We start from the raw sequence: 17,664 nt of genomic DNA on the forward strand, positions 1-17,664 counted from the left end.
TTAGAAAAAGATAGAATAACTTCCTGTTTATAATCGTAAAATTTGTTTTATAATTTTTCGAACTGGTTAGCAAGATTAATTACATCTTCAGATGTGCTTATAAAATAATTTTCAATGTAATTTTGGCTGTGTTTTTCACATTCATCTAGGTAATATCTGTTAAAATGAATACTTAATTAAATATAAAATTCAGTAAATATATTAAATTAAATAAAGATATGGATTAAATTACCTATAGTTTACCATAATTCCACAGCTATTTTCAACACCACGTGGTGAAGGGTCAGCCAGCCAATTTATTCTCCACATAACAGCTCCATTACGAAGATGAAAGTTTGCTGTAATATAAAAAATGTTAGCTGTTTAGATTAATTTTTCCATGATATGTATAAAATTCGATTTATAACAATCAACCTACCAACATTATTTAAAGCATAATTTCGTCTCTTTTCCTTATATAAATACCATGCACATGCCCTAAGTAATGGCTTCCGCAAAATTTCGCATATTGCAATATCACGAGTCCATAATGAATTATTAAAAATTTTTTTTAAACCCAAAACAATATTTTCATTGTTTAAAACCTTTTGTACAGATTCGTATTCTTCATTTGTGAACACATTATGTATATCTAAAAAGTATTTTATACCAAAGTATAATATTCTGGTGCTCAATCTTATATGGTTATATTAACATTAATAAATTTTATGACTATTTGAAATAAATTGCAATTACCTTGTTTTGTTTTTTCTAAAAACCAAGTTCTAAAATTAGGTATTGGTGATAAAGTAGATAATTCGGTTATCATAGGAAATTCTGATAACACTTGTTTTGCTACTTCTTTTATCAAATAATTACCAAGTTCAATACCCTAAAAAGAATTGAAATTCCTTTTGATTTGTGTGTTACATAAATTTGCATTTTTAGATATTTATGTACGTACTTGTAATCCTTTCTGTGTGGAAGTTATTGAATAAAATATTGCAGTCTTTATTTTGCATTTATCTTCTTCTAAAAATGTTACTTCTGTTTTTGGATTACCAAGAATTCTGACCTTTGCTTCTTCAATACCTCTTAAACTATCTATATGTTAATAATGTATTTTACTTTGTATGTTTTTACTTAATGTATATTATTCATTGTATTGTATTTAATTTTATGTGTAAAAGATATTTATTAAGATATACCTGGTATAATATCACATAATGCTGAATGCAATACAACAAGAGGTTCTCGTGGCATTGAAGGATGAGTAAAAATATAACATCTTCTATATGGTCCAACTCTTTGTTTCAAATCTAACCAATTTCTTATGGGATGTATTGCTTCATAATCTGAAATCTTATAATTTTCAAATAATAAAGAATATAAAATATGTTATACTGTTTACTTGCCATTGGTATACCTTTTGTAAAATGTCACATGAAGTTTGCCATGTTATTCTTTCTAAATGTAGGAATCCTACAGAAAACCAGAGTAGTAATAAATCACGTAAGGTAATATTCAATTGCTGGATTGCAATACTTTCCTCTGTGTCTTTAGCTTTTAATATTAATTCCTAACAAATATATTTGTACAAAAATAAGTGATGTGTCCTACTTATAATTTTATATGTATTTATATTTATGTATGTATTATGTATGTTATGTATGTATATTTTATTATATTTTTAGTGTAAAATTTACTGACTGCAGACTGTAAATCAATAATTAAATTTTAAGAAAATAACTATTTTTTGAAATATTTGGAACATTAAATATGAATTTTATATAGTATGAACTAATTTTATCATTAAAATTGAAGTTATGTTATTTATATCATTTTAAATTGCTTACTAATATATCTGTCCTTAAATCAACAAGAAATTTTACACCATTTTGAAGTCTTCCAATTATAATAAACAACCATTGGTAATCTGGTGTTAAAGCATTTTTTAAATTTCGTTCATAAGAAACTATACGTCTCTCATTGTTTGGCTGAAATAAAAGAAAAAGAGAACAAAATAATTGCAAGTATTTTTTACTTATATTAATGTGATTTAAAAGTTTCTTTAGATTTTTAAGCTTTAATATCACAAAATTAAATATTTTATTTAGCAAAAAATTAATAATATACAAACCTCTGTAGACACAAATTTTTCTGCTATATTGAATATAACAGGATGTTGAACAGCATATTTAAATGCTAAGATGCGCAAAATTTTTTCCTTGTCATTTTTGCTACTTTCTTGGTATGTGCTACATAAAATACGAGCTTTGTTCTAAAATAAAATGTTAATTCTATTGTATTATGCAATGATTTTGAAACTTATAGATTAATATTTCTATTATTTGCAATTTATGTTAAATATTATATGAATAACGATTTTAACAAGTATGTTTTGTAACACAAAATAGATTATTTATAAAATAGATTTATTATAAATAATTTAACAAAACGATTAGATAATATATTATATTAGAAAATGTAATTCAAAAGATAAAATTACTTTTATTATTGTATTTATATTGTAAAACTTTATAATAATACGACAATATAAGGTTATATTATAACCTTACTCTATATATGATAGAGCTATAAAATGAACGTAAGATAACATAATTTTTATTTATTTTAATTCGATATACATCATTGTTTTAAAAGATAACATGTGTGATATGTAAAAATTTGGAGATATAAACCATAATTTTTAAATGTAAAACAAAATACCATAAAATTTGAAGAATAAAATTTATATGTTTAACTTATTGGTTTATATTAAATATGTTTGATGTTCATATGTCAATTATTGTTAACCATTAAAGATTAAGTAACATTTACGAAATATTAAACAATAATTTATGTTACTAACCTCAACAATCCAATTACAAATATTGCTATTTTTAAATTTGAATACTCCTTTTAATTGATTTTCAAGAGAAATAGTTTCACTGGACGTAGAAATACCATATAGATTCCGTATAAGAAAAGATCTGAAACTCTTTTGTGTTGTATTACCTTTTAAAATACATTTATTACTATAAATATCAACTAATGCTTTCACATGTGTACTTTTAAATATCATATTTACTATTGACAGCTATCATAAATCATGTAAAAAAAAACTTCAGTTACTTGAAATTACAAAACTAATATCAGATGGTAACTGCTTCTCTTAACTTAGTTGAGTTCTTTTTATAATAGAAATATTTTTATTTGATATGACATGCATACTTTGATATTAACATTCAGCTTAAAGGACAACAGTTAGATAGCATTAAAATATCGAGTACTTTTTATACATAACATACATTAAGTAAAAAATTTAGCCAATCAGAAAGCTAAATGGTAATTTTTATTAATGTGCAATAAACTAAGAAAGGATTTAAATAAATTTTTACGATATATGAATAAAATCCTCGATCTGTTTGTCACTTTTATATTGATAAAGATGCACTCTTTTAATAACATTGATTATTTAATATATTGGAAAATTTAAATACAAGTGTATAAAAAGAATGTCAAACTTTAATAACGTATACAGTGTAACAAACAGAGCAAAATATGAAAGTTCTTTTGATAATAGTTTTTAATCTTTTTTCTATTTCTACTTTTCGTGATAGATGCAACCGAGGGAAGGATTTCCTCTCTAATGCAACGTATTGTCAAAAAAGGTGTATAATGTGAAACAGTTGGCAATCATTAGTACTAAAATGGTGCTATAGTCGGAGACATTATGATACGTATTTAATTGCAGATCGATCAAAAACAAATTTTACTAAGCGTACATATTTTCGAAAATAAATGTGACCCTTTATCAACGTACAGAATGCAGATAGTGCATTTTTCTTGGGGTCTCATTTGGTACATTTTATCTACTTCTCAAGGTAATTTGACTATCTATATTCTGTTTCATGTGACAGTTATTCAGTTTTGTAATTACACCTATTATTATTTTAATTTATGATAAGACTCAAACATTTTATTAGCTTTATTTTATGTTACAGTTAATGCTGATTATAATATTACATTAACACATGATGGCCCTGTAGTATTAGGTGGAACTATTACATTTAAAGCTGATATCTTTTATAATGGTATAAGACCATCAGAAACATTTAGATATAAATGGAGTGACAATGCATTAACTCCTCATATATACGAGGTTAGTTTCTTTTTATTCTATAGTTTATTCAAAATAGTTTATCAATATATTTCAAAATTAGATTATCAGTGGAATTGTAAATTTTGCCCTGAAAAGAGAAGTTCTATATTATAATATTTTTTTTACATTTCAGTATTATCATTTATAAAACCTTAATATATAAAACCTTAAATACTAATTTTGAATACATATATAACTTTGATCTTCTATAGACAGGGGCTATATCAAATACAACAACATATTGGAATTTAAATATTGCCCATGAAAATTATACAATTGGAAAATATGAAGTTGAAGTAGTGGTTTATAAATATGTCGTGTTTTGGTGGCAGGATGTTACCAGTGCCCGTATCGAGTTTTATGTAACTGGTAAGTTAAGAATTTTTAAAGATCGTTTTATAATATATTAACTTTTTGTCTATTATGTATATCATCAAATTAATATTTTAATAGAATCTTTCAATGGAGACATCAAAGTTATACAGCCCAACAAAACATCAATGGATACATATGTCTCTTCAGCGTCTGAAGCAAACATGACAATAAATATAAGAAAAGGAGATATGGATTATTTGATGAAAGCCACATCAGTATCAATTTATTGGTTTATAGATTGCAGATATTTTGGTCAAACGAATGACTTAAATTTCCTCTATAATTTTACAACTCCTGATACATCACATGTGTTAGAAGCTTTGATCGTTGCATCATACGATTCACCAACAACAACTGTTCCACCTACTACAACGGTTCTACCAGTAACAACAACAATTACTCCTTCTAGTATAACTGTGCCAAATGTTACAATATCAAATACTACAACAGAAGATGTGGTAACTACTACCATATCTAGTAAAAGCATAACTGCAAAACCAATATTAATATCTACAACAATACCTATACCTCTAAATAATTCAGAAAATGTCAGTATTTCCAATGTAAATATTTCTTTACCTTATATTTGTTCCAACTCTTCGATAATTCCACCAGATCCTAATAAAACATATGGGTACTTCACTAAAAAAATTGATGTTCGTGGTAAGTAATATATTATATGAGATCATATAAAATAATGATTTATGTTCAGTATAAGTTATAATAATGTATATTTATGGAATTTCTAGCACCTATAATGAATATATCAGTAGAGGGTACAAATTGGATTCAACCATGGGATATGTTATCTCTTAATGTAACATGTAAAGGTTCAGGACCTTTTAATAAGTGCCTTTATTTTCATAGAGGGAAGTATAATGTTACGGGAAATGAAACATGCGATACAGAAGATAATCTTTATTCTTGTAATTTCTCCATCATACATTATTTCTTGGAACCTAGCATATATACAATATTAATTATATTAGATAATGATGTCAGCAAACAAATATATCCCTTGACAATAAATATTTATAAAGGTATATATTATTATAAATATTGATATCAATAATAATAATGATACAAATTTTGTCTTTCTACAAACATTAATTGCTTTGATTACATTTTTAAATGTGTTTTCTAGTGACAACAAAGCCACAGTTATCGGTGATTGTGGTACCAGTTTCTTGTTCTCTTGCTGCTGCGGTACTCATTATTTTTGGCATTGCATATTACATACAAAGTAAAGCAAGATTTACAGTGGAAGTTGCAGATTTTGATTTTGGTCAAAATAATCCAGAAATGGAGTATAAAACATTTACAGAACGTTTAAGAGATTCAATCAATAACGCCATAAGACCAGGAAGCAAACGGATAAGTGTATGCCAGCCCTATTATGGCAGCATGAATCGCTAACAAGTACAGATTGTACAGACTACATATTCTTTGACTGTCCATGACAGTCTTCACACATTGCAAAATAATATTAATATATTAGCGTCTAACACATAGTAGCGCCTCGATAAAATGATGATTATTCATCAATTCTTTATTTAATTATTACAGAATGATCATCTGAGTAATTGATATACAAGAAATGAAATTAATATTATTTCTTGAATCTTGAATCTTGAATCTTGATATTATTTCATTAGAATGTCATTGTCAGTGTATGGATTACGTTATTGTATTGATTATCATTTTATATTTCTCTTATCTTCATTTTTAAGCACTAAACAATACGAGCTACTTCTGCATTGCCATTATTGCTTTTGTATTGCCATTACTGCTTCTGCATTGCCATTACCGCTTCTAACATTTCCTTACTTTTCTTTCTTCCATTTAAATACATGCTTTTATATGCACTTTATTATATTTATGAATTATTTATTGTTGTATTTTTATATACAATGTGTCGAATTTTAATGGAAATAATTAAAAATCACCTTTAATTTCTATTTCAATCAAACATGCTTTATGTTATTTTTGACATCATAAGGTAATGAACATTTTATAAATTTCAGGGTTACAAACCTCTTAGTAATTCTCAAACTATTCAGTGATGTTTAAAATGAAGAAAAAAGTATTGGAATTATCAAGTATTTGGATTAAAGACTATGAATAAGTGAAGAAGATGCTAAACGAATGCTAAATGAATTACAAGAAGAGTTTCAGAATTAATATATCTTACGACATTTTTAAGTATCAAATAATTTAATCAGGAAGTTATTAATATTATATTATTAATAATGCGAATTTATTCATTCCAAGGAATTTATAAACGAAATTAAAATTGTATATAGAATAAATAAATATTGTATATATAGGCTGTGTACATAGTATGCAATGAGATATTGCTTTTGATGTTTTGCGGAAATGAAGTTATAATATTAATTTATAATATTTTTTCTAGAATTTTAACATTGTGAAATTTCATGAAACACATTTTTTCTACTTTTAATGTGTTTAACTTCGGGTTACTGGATTCATGTACTACTTAACTCATACATTACAAGAAAAATATTGGTAAGCACGTAATTATATAAGTATGTAGATTACCAATTACAAAAGCGTGATAAACAAAAAAATATAATACTTATTTGAATGATACATCTTGTAATGCGAATTTTTCGTACATGTATGTGCTTTTACACATATACATGCAATTTGCATATACGTATATAGTATTAAATTTAATTACCCAGATATATGAAAGTATTTCAATAAGTTATTCAGTTAAAACTACTTATAAAAAAAAATTGTTATGTTAGATTGCGATTTCAATGATTCAGTTATAAAGTAACCTACTAAATAGTATTTAATAAATAAAAATGTTCTTGTAAAGAATTGGTGCTACTGTTATTTTCCATCATTTATTTATGCTTCTGTAATTTCAATAATGCTTAAACGAGGAAGGAAATTAAAAAATAACGCGGGTAACAGGTGGCACCATCTGTACGCGATTATTGCGATCAAAAAATCTGCGTGTTCGTGAGTTCGTGAGAGTTCATTGGTAACATCGTTAGGGATTTAAGATGGCGGCTGATGAAGTAAACTTACGAAATTGTGCTCTGTTAAAAGTCGTTTGTGCTTTTGTCGTTTATTGAATATTGTCAGTTGATAGTTTCAATTCATCTTTATGTAATATCGATTTAAGATCTTCAACGAACGAAACGTGTCTCTCGAAAAAGTAAGATATAAACTTTTCCCGAGTCACGGGCTTACAATGTCAGTAATTGCCTCAAAGCCATGCCACGAGAAAGAGAATTTGAAATCGACAGAGGAAGACGATTGGAAAATGCAGCTTGCATTTTGCAAACCACGGCATACAGCGACAATTGAAGGCGTAAATTGCATTACACAGACATGGAGGATGAAAGAACGGGTTTGTTACTTTTTTCTTTGCTTTGGTTGATATACCCTGAAAAATTACGTACTTAATTCTATGATAGAGTTTTATAAATTTCTATTTTCTAGATGAAAACTGTGAGCGTGGCTCTAGTTTTATGTTTAAACGTTGGTGTTGATCCACCGGACATTGTCAAGACGCAACCGTGCGCACGTCTCGAGTGTTGGATCGGTATTTATTTTAGTTTATTTACATCCCCACAATTCCCCGCTGCCATTGCCATTATGTAATGCATTTTGAGGTTATGCATGTGGATGACAGCAGTCTGTAAATGAATGCGATTTTAGTAAATAACCTGTAGATGGCGTTATATTTATTATTAATTTGAATATTTTATCTGTAGTATGAGGATGTTTTTTTTGCTTTCTTTCCTTTGTTTTTCTCTTACTTGTTATTTCAAATGTGTATAATTTCTTTTTTGTGATTGCATTATTTTATAGTTTTGTATAGTTGTATAATTATAAACAAAAATTGCACTGGTTTTAATTATTCCACTTAAATGATCTAATTGTGACTTGAAATTTAATTGTTATTGATTACAATTAGAATAATTATAATTTTTAAAATTTTATAGATCCTTTGTCAGTGAGTCCACAGAAAGCTTTAGAAACTATAGGTTCTAATTTACAAAAACAGTATGAACGATGGCAACCAAGAGCTCGTTACAAACAAAGTTTAGACCCCACTGTTGAAGAAGTTAAAAAATTGTGTACTTCTTTGAGACGAAATGCAAAGGAGGAAAGAGTTCTTTTTCATTATAATGGTCATGGTGTTCCTAAACCTACTAGTAATGGTGAAATTTGGGTATTTAATAGAGTTAGTAAACTCAAGTATTTTAATTACTATAAATAATAATTTGATAAGTATTTTTAATATCACATTATTATTGCAGACATATACACAATACATTCCTTTGTCTGTATATGATTTACAAACATGGATGGGTGCACCTAGCATCTATGTATATGACTGCTCCAATGCAGGTATCATTGTAGAGTCTTTTCAACAATTTGCAGAGCAACACGAGAAAGAATATGAGGTATAAATATTAAGAGAGATTTAAGTAAAAGTAATTGTCATATGTAACCATATTGAAAATGTTATCTTGTAGATGGAAAAGCAGGCAGTTCAGCAAAATCGTGCAACTGGAGTTGCAAGTGCCACTGCACCATCCTATAAAAATTGTATCCAATTGGCAGCATGTGCTGCTAATCAAATTTTACCTATGAATCCAGACTTACCTGCAGACATATTTACATCATGTCTTACAACTCCAATAAAAATAGCATTGCGATGGTAAGATAGAAATATAATTTGTTGAAGATATACCAAATTTTGTATAGTATTGTATAGTATTCTATTTCTTTTGTAGGTTTGTCATGCAAAATACATCGAAGTTGGTACCAAAAATATCACTAGATTTAATTGACAAGTAAGAATTATATATAGTAGGAACAAGTTTATAGTACTTATGTATGTAGTATTTTCTTGAACGAAATAAAATGTTGAAATTATGATAAATACATTTCAGAATTCCAGGACAATTGACTGATAGAAGAACAATGTTAGGGGAACTTAATTGGATTTTTACAGCAATTACTGACACTATTGCATGGAACACATTGCCAAGAGGTAAATTTGTATACTATAATTGTTTGTAGAATATATAAATGATAAATACTAAATATATTCGATTTATAGATTTATTTCAGAGATTATTCAGACAAGATTTATTAGTAGCTAGTTTATTTAGAAATTTCTTACTTGCTGAAAGAATACTTCGCTCATATGACTGCACTCCAGTTTCTTGCCCAAAATTACCACCTACTTATCAGGTAAATAGAAAAATATTTTAACCTTAATATTTTTCTAAACATTAGGTATTTTTGTTATTTATTATTATTCTTTCATTAATATATTTATCTCTTATTAATTTAGCACCCTATGTGGCAAGCATGGGATTTGGCACTTGATCTCTGCTTAGCACAATTGCCATCTATTCTTGAAAATGAAGATCAATTTATACATTCACCCTTTTTTGAAGAACAATTGACAGCCTTTCAAGTATGGCTTACACTAGGTTCTAAGAATCGCAATCCTCCAGAGCAACTGCCAATAGTACTACAAGTGTTATTAAGTCAAGTTCATAGACTAAGAGCGTTAGAGTTATTAGGGCGTTTTCTTGATCTTGGTCCATGGGCAGTGAACTTGGCTCTTAGTGTAGGCATTTTTCCATATGTTTTAAAATTACTTCAAAGTAATGCCAGAGAACTACGCCCACTACTTGTTTTCATTTGGGCAAAAATTCTTGCAGTTGATAGTGTAAGTGTTAAGAATTTCAGTATCTTAGACCTTTCATTAATTATTTATTATATTTTAGACTTGTCAAGCAGATCTCGTACGAGATGGAGGGCATAAATATTTTTTATCTGTTCTTCAGGATACTTCTATACCGGTATTAATTGTTATACATAATTTTATCGAAAAATTTTTTCATGCAACTTTTTTATACAAGTCTATTCTGTTTTAGAGTGAACATAGGACGTTAGCAGCATTTGTTTTGGCTAGCATTGTAAATGACTATCGACCTGGTCAAGTAGCTGCAAATCATGGCAGTCTTGTCTCAATTTGTCTGGAACAACTTGGAGATTCAAATGCTTTATTACGACAATGGCTATGTTTGTGTCTCGCGAGACTTTGGCATAATTATGATAAAGCAAGATGGTGCGGAGTCAGAGATATTGCCCACGAAAAACTGTTTATATTATTACAGGACCCAGTTCCTGAGGTATAAAATCATTTCATGATGAGGTCAAATTCATTTATTTAATGTATTAATATTTATGCATGATGACAGTAATATATTTAAAAAAGAAATAAAATTATATAGGTTCGAGCGGCGAGTGTTTATGCTTTGGGAACATTCATAAATAGTGTAACAACACGAAGTGAACATGCGAATAATATTGATCAAATTATAGCTATGACGCTTATTAATACTGTGTCTCATGACATGTGTCCCTTAGTTAGAAAAGTATGTAAGTTTGTCGTATAATAATATATATTCTAATTATATACTTAATATTCTTAATATGAAAAAAATTATGAATTATTTTACAGGAATTAGTAGTAGCACTTCAGTGGATGGTATTACATTTTGAAAATTCGTTTGTAACATTAGCATTGGCTGAAGAAAATAGTCGAAAAGATCTCGTAGTGGAGACGTTATCGCCATTTAGTGGAATGAGACGTATTAGTTCTAGGGATAGATTGAAAATGCTTTCTCCGAACAACACGTACAGTGTGGATAGTACAGATGGATTTGGTCAGGATCGTATTAAAAGAGTGTCGTCGTCGTCGTCTATTAGTAGCTTAGGTAAGTAATAAAATGTGTTGCTTTTAGCTAGAGTTACTAGCTTTATTGCCGGATTTTCGATAACAGTTCCTTGTATTGTTTCATTCATGTACCAGGAAATAATTGGGAGTTCGTGAGGAAACCTTGCGAGTCACTTGGTAATAATGATTGGAAATTCCATTGCATGTTCGTACATAGTTCATCCTTCATTTTTAGAACTCGTAATTTTTAATTTATAGCCAATGCTATATCACTATTTTGTTATTTACAAGCACTATATCGTAAGGAACAGATATTTTTCTATATTAAAAATAAAATACAATAAATCGTGTTTTTTATTATTTGTAGGGCACAGTTCTCTTGGAAATTTACCAAGTCTTTCTTATGGTAGTGTATATATGAAATTGTGGCATGGATTATGCAGTCTTGACAATGATCCTCATCCTGTGGTTGCTACTATGTCTCAGAAGGTCACAAATCATATTCGAAATCAGGTAAACATGATGATTTAATAATGATTACACTGATTTATATCAAAATTTAATGAAAGAGTACAATATTTCTTAACTACAGGTCAAAGAATCCTCTGCACCTAAGGAAGTAATTGAAACAAAAATATCTTCGTCACTGTCTCTTCCGCCTTCTCCATCAAATCGTACTACATATTTAAGGTTAGTCAATATTTAATATATTTTTGTATATGATTCTTATACTGTTATGTTTAATTTATTATGAAATAAAGTAATAGCAAAGGAGAATCACCGCCTACAGTAAACTCTGGGACAGATTTATTACGTTCGTCGAGAATACCATTGCATGGCAATCGCTCAAGAAAACCAATTCCCAATACAGTAAGAATTACTTGATGTCATTTATGAGTAATGCTATATTTTACTTTATATTTTAGCGGTATTTTATTGCAGATTTCAGAAGAAGCAGATGAAGTTGCTGGAATTAAAACACCATTAACTACTTCACAATTTGTTGAGTGGAGTTGTGCTCAATTTGCTCAGCCTGTTAGTTTAGAAATTGAAACTGAATCAATGAATGACATGGAAAGTAGAGCACATTATGAAAGAGAATGGCGGTAAGAATTCTTAATGTAATTACTTACTAATGTATCATTATAAAGAGAAAAACTAACTTGCGGTTTTCAATATTCAGATACTTAAGAAATAAGAAACAAAGATGTGATGCAAGAGAAGAACAATTACGTGCAGTACAAAGTAGGGTAGAATCACAAGTATTTCACACAAGGTGTTCACATTCTCCAGAAGTTTTAACATTTCATCCTTTTGAACCTCATTTGGCTGTAGCATTGAAAGATTACTTCGGGTATTTAAGTTTTAATATACTCTAATTTTATTACTATCATATGAGACATGATATTACTTAATAAATTATTTATTTACAGGGTATGGGATTGTCAAACCGGTACAAAGTTAACTTATTGTGCAAGTCATGGAAATAAAATGTCTCGTATTACAGCGCTGGAGTTTATTAATGCTCACGATATAACGTTATTAATGGCTGGATCTGATGATGGTTCAGTTAGAGTATGGAAAAATTATAGTAGTATGTTAAATCGCGATCCAGTTTTACTTACTGCTTGGCAAGCAATGGCTGACATACAACCTGCAACAAAAGCAACTACCGGTATGTATATTCTAGAATATCAATGTATTTATTGCAACTATATACATTAATTAAAATTGTTTGTAGCAACAGCTGGATTAGTTACTAAGTGGGAGCAAAGATCCCTTACATTGGCTGTAACAGGTGATGTTCGTATTGTCAGACTTTGGGATGCAGAGACTGAATTAAAGAAACAAGATATACCAACAGGTGCTGATTGTTGTGCTACATGCGTTGATGTCGATGGTATAGGTTAGTTTCTTACATTTTTACATTCTTTATATTAATTTAATTGCAGAATAAGATATACATGTAAAAGGCGTAAAATATGATAGAAGTAAACATTATTTTATTTAATTACACATAGGTGCCATGATGGCAGTAGGTTGTGGAGATGGTTCAGTTCGTTTATTTGATAGAAGATTGCCCCCTTTAGAATCAAGAGTTATGATTTGGAGAGAGCATACAGCATGGGTGCTAGGCACATCTTTGAGAAAATGTGAAAGATCTGCGCCGCAACTGTTCACTGGATCATCTTCAGGAGATATTAGAATATTTGATCTTAGAAAAAATTCTTCTGTGAGCACTGTACAGATAACACAAGGTATTACAGCATTGGCAGCACATGAAATGGCTGATATTTTTGCATGGTAAGTTTAGGATATTATTGACCGGAATCATAGTAAAATTATACAGATTATTTCAGATCTATTTATGCACATTCTTTTCAGTGGATCAACAAATCACTGTATAAGTGTATATAACACTATGGGTCAACACCTAAATACAATAAAATTTCACGAAGGATTTATGGCCACTCGTATTAGTCCAGTAAGTTGTCTAAGTTTTCATCCCTATCGTGTGATTCTAGCAGCTGGTTGCGTAGACAATACTATCACAGCATATGCGTCCGAACCACGCAGATGACTAATAGAGATGGAATTGTTGTAAAATTATTTTTACAAATGTAAATCAATGGTACTTGATACTCTTAACACTAATAGTCAGTGAAAACAAATGTTAGGGGCGTAATATTGGACTTTATTAGAAAAATTAGAAGGTGTATTCTTATCTTTCACTTATTTACGATTTTCTACTGCGTTTTTTTCGTATCTATAAACGCCTTTCTTTGGAATTAATTTATGTGCAGAAACTAACAATAATTCTTGTGATTACAAAACCTGTGAAGCAACTAAAGTCTTTAGGGACGACCAAAGAGAAAATAATACAAGCTACATGTGCAAAGGCAATGTAATATTTTGAAACGCAGTTGAAAAAAATTTGATGTTCTTACGAATAATGATGCATAATAAATGCATATGTGATGCAACGAAAAAGATTTGAATGCATGTATGAATGTGTTTAATATTTAATAAAGCTTGTAACATTTGCAAGGAAATAACCTTGATTATTGTGCCATGCAAAATTAGCTCCAATTAGATTTATGAATAACGTTTCATATAAATTTAGGTAATAGAAGATTCAATTGTTTTTCACGTTTTAATAATTCCTTTCCCTAATTCTCTTTTTGTCTCTTAATATTTTTACAAAATTTTAGTCTTGGAGCTAGAATTTATTTAAATAATTTAACTATATTTAGTTTATGATTAGTATCAATAATAATAAAGATCAATAATAAAGAATAAATATAGTAAAGATCAAAAGGACCGAAATAAATTACTTAAAATGGCAACTATATGCAACAGTGTTTCTGTATTAATGAAAAATTTTTTGTAAATTGCTTTATATATATGTTTTTATTTATAACTTTCTCATTATGAAACTTTTCCTTGCAATTTTAAAGAAAAAGAATTGTTTTTGTAAATATTATGTATCATATATTTATCATTAACAATATTATTTGTTAAATGGTATTAATGTTGCGTTTAAGTAATAATGGTTTATAAGCGTCTCTTTGTAACTTGTGAAAATACCTCTCATCATGTTAAAAACTTAAAAAGTTTGTAAGGAAATGCCTTCTCAGTGACAAATGATTTAAATAATTAAGCAAATATATATAATTTGTATTTGACTAATTAAGCCACTATACTATTTGGAAAGTATTTTATGAATATTTATACGTTGTATGTGTGTGTATTTTATATTGCTATTGTAACCCTTCATTGCTACCGTTATTGTTTATGGATATTGTAATCGTTTTAAAAGAAACGTCAAATCGGTATATATCAAGAAGAAGCAATCAGATTTCATATGTATCAGTAATATCAGTATAATCTAAATTGCATAAATGATAAGGAAGAGCAAGAAAAAATCAGGTAATAAATTCGTGAATAAAAATGTACATAAGTATAGAATATCAAGTGTAGTGTTTGAAAAACCGCAATGTTAAAAATATAGATTTATCTCCTCGTATTATATATTCAATAGTTTTGTTAGTAACATTTAGCATTCAGAAACGCGATAACAGATGTGGATTGCTATCCTTTAAATATATATATAAAATAAGGATCTCTGATGTAGTTGCATATATAAGATGTTCCAAAAATTGAGTGCATTCATATTTACGTATAAGTGTAAAAGAGTAAATTTTTACTTAATAACGGAGTACATAACAAATAATGTTTATTTGTGGCATAGAACCCTTTGTGCGTGTATATAAAAATTTATATATAGATTAAAAACACGTTTTGTGTTTGGAGAAAGAGATATTTATTTAAATGGAAAAGATAAGATATTTTAATCGTGAAATTGATGTAGCATTACAATTTATCAATTTATGACATGTGTTTCTGTCAATACATTGGTTATTTTGATTGTAAACTTCCGGGATACATTATATAACATGTACATGGTTTGATGAGAATTTTAATAGAGATATCTAAATGGTACTTACTCGTTAAATTCAGCATTAATTATTATATAAACGCCTAGAATTATTTCTGTTTATATTATTATATATACGATGCACCGTCATTGCTATCGTTAACGATAACTATCGGAAACGTGAAACATTAGGAAAATAATTCACGACGGGGCGAATATGATGTATTATTTTGCACTGTAGCCGTTATTATACATATATGATCGCCTTGTAACAAATATAATATAATTATGTTATTTCAGTGTAAGATTAATTTGCATAATTGTTTATCTACTAACGCAAATGTTAGGTAATGGCGGAAGGTACGTAACAGATAATATCTTAAACATTTTTATTACTAATTATGAATAATAATTATATTATTAATCATATTATTATTATATTTTGGAGAATTATCAAAGTATTTAATTTAATCGTGTGATTTATTTTTTAATTTCTATATTACAGCAATAAGTGATAACTGTCATAACATGTAAATAGAATGTAATTATTATTACAGAATAAGCGATGAACCAACATGATTATATATATATATAGCAATACGTATTGACTAATATGGTACAAATTGGTTGATTAGTCTTGTAACTGTCGTTGACTGGTTTATGTCGGAAGGAGAAACTTACATATATACATTGTAAATATGTATATATGAACTTAGTTACTAATATTCAGATCATCGACATTCTTAGATTTGCAGTGTCACTTTGCAAATGTAAGTGTAAATCAGAGTGAAGGAATGGGTCATCAAAGTGTGACTAACGGTTTTTTAACTGGTTCTGTTAACAATAGAATCTTACTATACCACAATCTCGTCGATTATAGTCGCAACAAATTATTGCTTAAATATAGTATTTAAATGTCAACCAATGAAACAGGTATAATAATGTTATTTCTAGGATAGCTTAGAGATAGATCTATTACAGGATTGCTGTACATCATTACGATTTGTCAATTCTGTTCGAGAGTATTAAATTTCAAATTTTTTATTTCTGTAGTTATTAAAAACGTACCTTTCGAAAAAATAATTGAAACAGAAACACGATTATACAACTTCTGTTTATTTTCATAATACAATTTTCATTATAATCATTACATATATATATTAGATATAAAAAACAAATTCTGTATTTTTGGTTATATGATTTATAGTTTTAATGTAAATTCAAATATTTTCCCGCTTTTTAGCGTTGTATATAGCGCCGACGTTTAGTTTTTAAAATAACTTTTCGTTTAGCATTCTGATTAGAGAATAGTCGTAGATACAACGTGTAAGATGTTGATGAAGTACATATTTAATATTGCATTCCATTTGCGTTTTAGCTTAATAGAAACGTTGCTAAAGTTGCTGGAACGAATTCTGTGCTTACAATTAGTGTAGGAAATGATACAAATCTATCAAAGGAGATTTCAACTTTAAATGTGGGTATGTTCCAACTATAAGAATGACTAAGAAGCTTAGAACGAAAAACAGTAAGGAATACAGAATAAAAATGAACGAAAAGATAGAAAGAGGAAGTCACTGACATCAAGAGAAGGTATTTCAGTGATTAAAATATTTCTAATGTAAATATAGATGAAAACATTTCAAAAGTATTTTTCTATATAAAAGATATATTTTAAATAATATGAAATTAAAACTACATACTGAATTTTCTTCCATAGCTAATATACATATTTAAATACAGCTTTCGATTAGTATCTTTATTAAATTTATTAAATTTGAATTTTTAAATGAAATTAAATCCATGTTGGGTGATTTGAATGAAGGTTACTGTAAATGTATAGCTTGTCGCAAAACAAACGCCTGGGAGATGTGCATCTAGGTATCTACGGTTTGTTTTATGACGGAGCGGAGGAAGAAGAAAGGTATTAAAGCAGGCGCTTCCTTTAAACAATATTTACTC

At 28.2% G+C, this 17,664-nt stretch overlaps 3 protein-coding genes across 5 annotated transcripts; 2 read left to right on the plus strand and 1 right to left on the minus strand.

The window, feature by feature from the left end:
• Nucleotides 1-26: 26 nt before the first annotated feature.
• LOC139994349 (malonyl-CoA decarboxylase, mitochondrial) lies at nt 27-3,242 on the minus strand. 2 transcript variants are annotated; one of them, XM_072016902.1, is made up of 11 exons: nt 3,214-3,242; nt 2,852-2,972; nt 2,120-2,260; nt 1,836-1,976; nt 1,406-1,558; nt 1,188-1,341; nt 944-1,083; nt 736-871; nt 419-631; nt 233-338; nt 27-156 (listed from the first exon to the last, which is right to left on the minus strand). In XM_072016902.1, exons 1-11 carry the CDS (start codon nt 3,225-3,227, stop codon nt 48-50), a joined length of 1,428 nt encoding a protein of 475 aa, XP_071873003.1. In that variant the 5' UTR covers nt 3,228-3,242; the 3' UTR covers nt 27-47. The 2 variants fall into 2 exon arrangements, with proteins under 2 accessions (XP_071873003.1, XP_071873002.1); XM_072016901.1 differs by lacking the exon at nt 3,214-3,242 and having other exon boundaries at nt 2,852-3,064.
• Nucleotides 3,127-7,366, plus strand: LOC139994348 (uncharacterized). Of its 2 annotated transcripts, XM_072016900.1 has the most exons (8): nt 3,127-3,141; nt 3,603-3,866; nt 3,987-4,144; nt 4,357-4,513; nt 4,598-5,182; nt 5,269-5,559; nt 5,664-5,938; nt 6,544-7,366. In XM_072016900.1, the coding sequence occupies exons 2-7, from the start codon at nt 3,809-3,811 to the stop codon at nt 5,933-5,935; spliced, it is 1,521 nt and encodes a 506-aa protein (XP_071873001.1). In that variant the 5' UTR covers nt 3,127-3,141; nt 3,603-3,808; the 3' UTR covers nt 5,936-5,938; nt 6,544-7,366. The 2 variants fall into 2 exon arrangements, with proteins under 2 accessions (XP_071873001.1, XP_071873000.1); XM_072016899.1 differs by lacking the exon at nt 3,127-3,141 and having other exon boundaries at nt 3,592-3,866; nt 5,664-5,899.
• Nucleotides 7,367-7,526: 160 nt separating this feature from the next.
• Raptor (regulatory associated protein of MTOR complex 1) lies at nt 7,527-16,013 on the plus strand. The gene is made up of 23 exons (XM_072016898.1): nt 7,527-7,904; nt 7,997-8,099; nt 8,503-8,744; nt 8,821-8,967; nt 9,040-9,224; nt 9,301-9,360; nt 9,460-9,560; nt 9,630-9,763; nt 9,867-10,250; nt 10,309-10,383; nt 10,459-10,716; nt 10,819-10,962; nt 11,049-11,304; nt 11,400-11,441; nt 11,632-11,777; nt 11,857-11,954; nt 12,026-12,134; nt 12,207-12,370; nt 12,448-12,618; nt 12,698-12,939; nt 13,006-13,170; nt 13,286-13,568; nt 13,650-16,013. Exons 1-23 carry the CDS (start codon nt 7,746-7,748, stop codon nt 13,843-13,845), a joined length of 3,864 nt encoding a protein of 1,287 aa, XP_071872999.1. The 5' UTR covers nt 7,527-7,745; the 3' UTR covers nt 13,846-16,013.
• The last annotated feature ends 1,651 nt before the right edge of the window (nt 16,014-17,664 follow it).

The sequence above is a fragment of the Bombus fervidus genome, chromosome 14 (genome assembly GCF_041682495.2).
Source record: "Bombus fervidus isolate BK054 chromosome 14, iyBomFerv1, whole genome shotgun sequence".
NCBI classification, from domain to species: domain Eukaryota; kingdom Metazoa; phylum Arthropoda; class Insecta; order Hymenoptera; family Apidae; genus Bombus; species Bombus fervidus.

Coding starts and splice junctions, on each gene's coding strand:
- LOC139994349 (XM_072016901.1), bottom strand. CDS start 3,064: ATGATATTTAAAAGTACACATGTGAAAGCATTAGTTGATATTTATAGT. Junction 1,977..2,119: donor AAAAATTTGTGTCTACAGAG/GTTTGTATATTA, acceptor CTTTTATTTCAG/CCAAACAATGAGAGACGTAT. Junction 1,084..1,187: donor ATTATGTGATATTATACCAG/GTATATCTTAAT, acceptor ATTAACATATAG/ATAGTTTAAGAGGTATTGAA.
- LOC139994348 (XM_072016899.1), top strand. CDS start 3,809: ATGCAGATAGTGCATTTTTCTTGGGGTCTCATTTGGTACATTTTATCT. Junction 5,560..5,663: donor GACAATAAATATTTATAAAG/GTATATATTATT, acceptor TGTGTTTTCTAG/TGACAACAAAGCCACAGTTA. Junction 5,900..6,543: donor CAGGAAGCAAACGGATAAGT/GTATGCCAGCCC, acceptor TATAAATTTCAG/GGTTACAAACCTCTTAGTAA.
- Raptor (XM_072016898.1), top strand. CDS start 7,746: ATGTCAGTAATTGCCTCAAAGCCATGCCACGAGAAAGAGAATTTGAAA. Junction 11,955..12,025: donor AATCGTACTACATATTTAAG/GTTAGTCAATAT, acceptor TATGAAATAAAG/TAATAGCAAAGGAGAATCAC. Junction 12,371..12,447: donor CATTATGAAAGAGAATGGCG/GTAAGAATTCTT, acceptor TTCAATATTCAG/ATACTTAAGAAATAAGAAAC.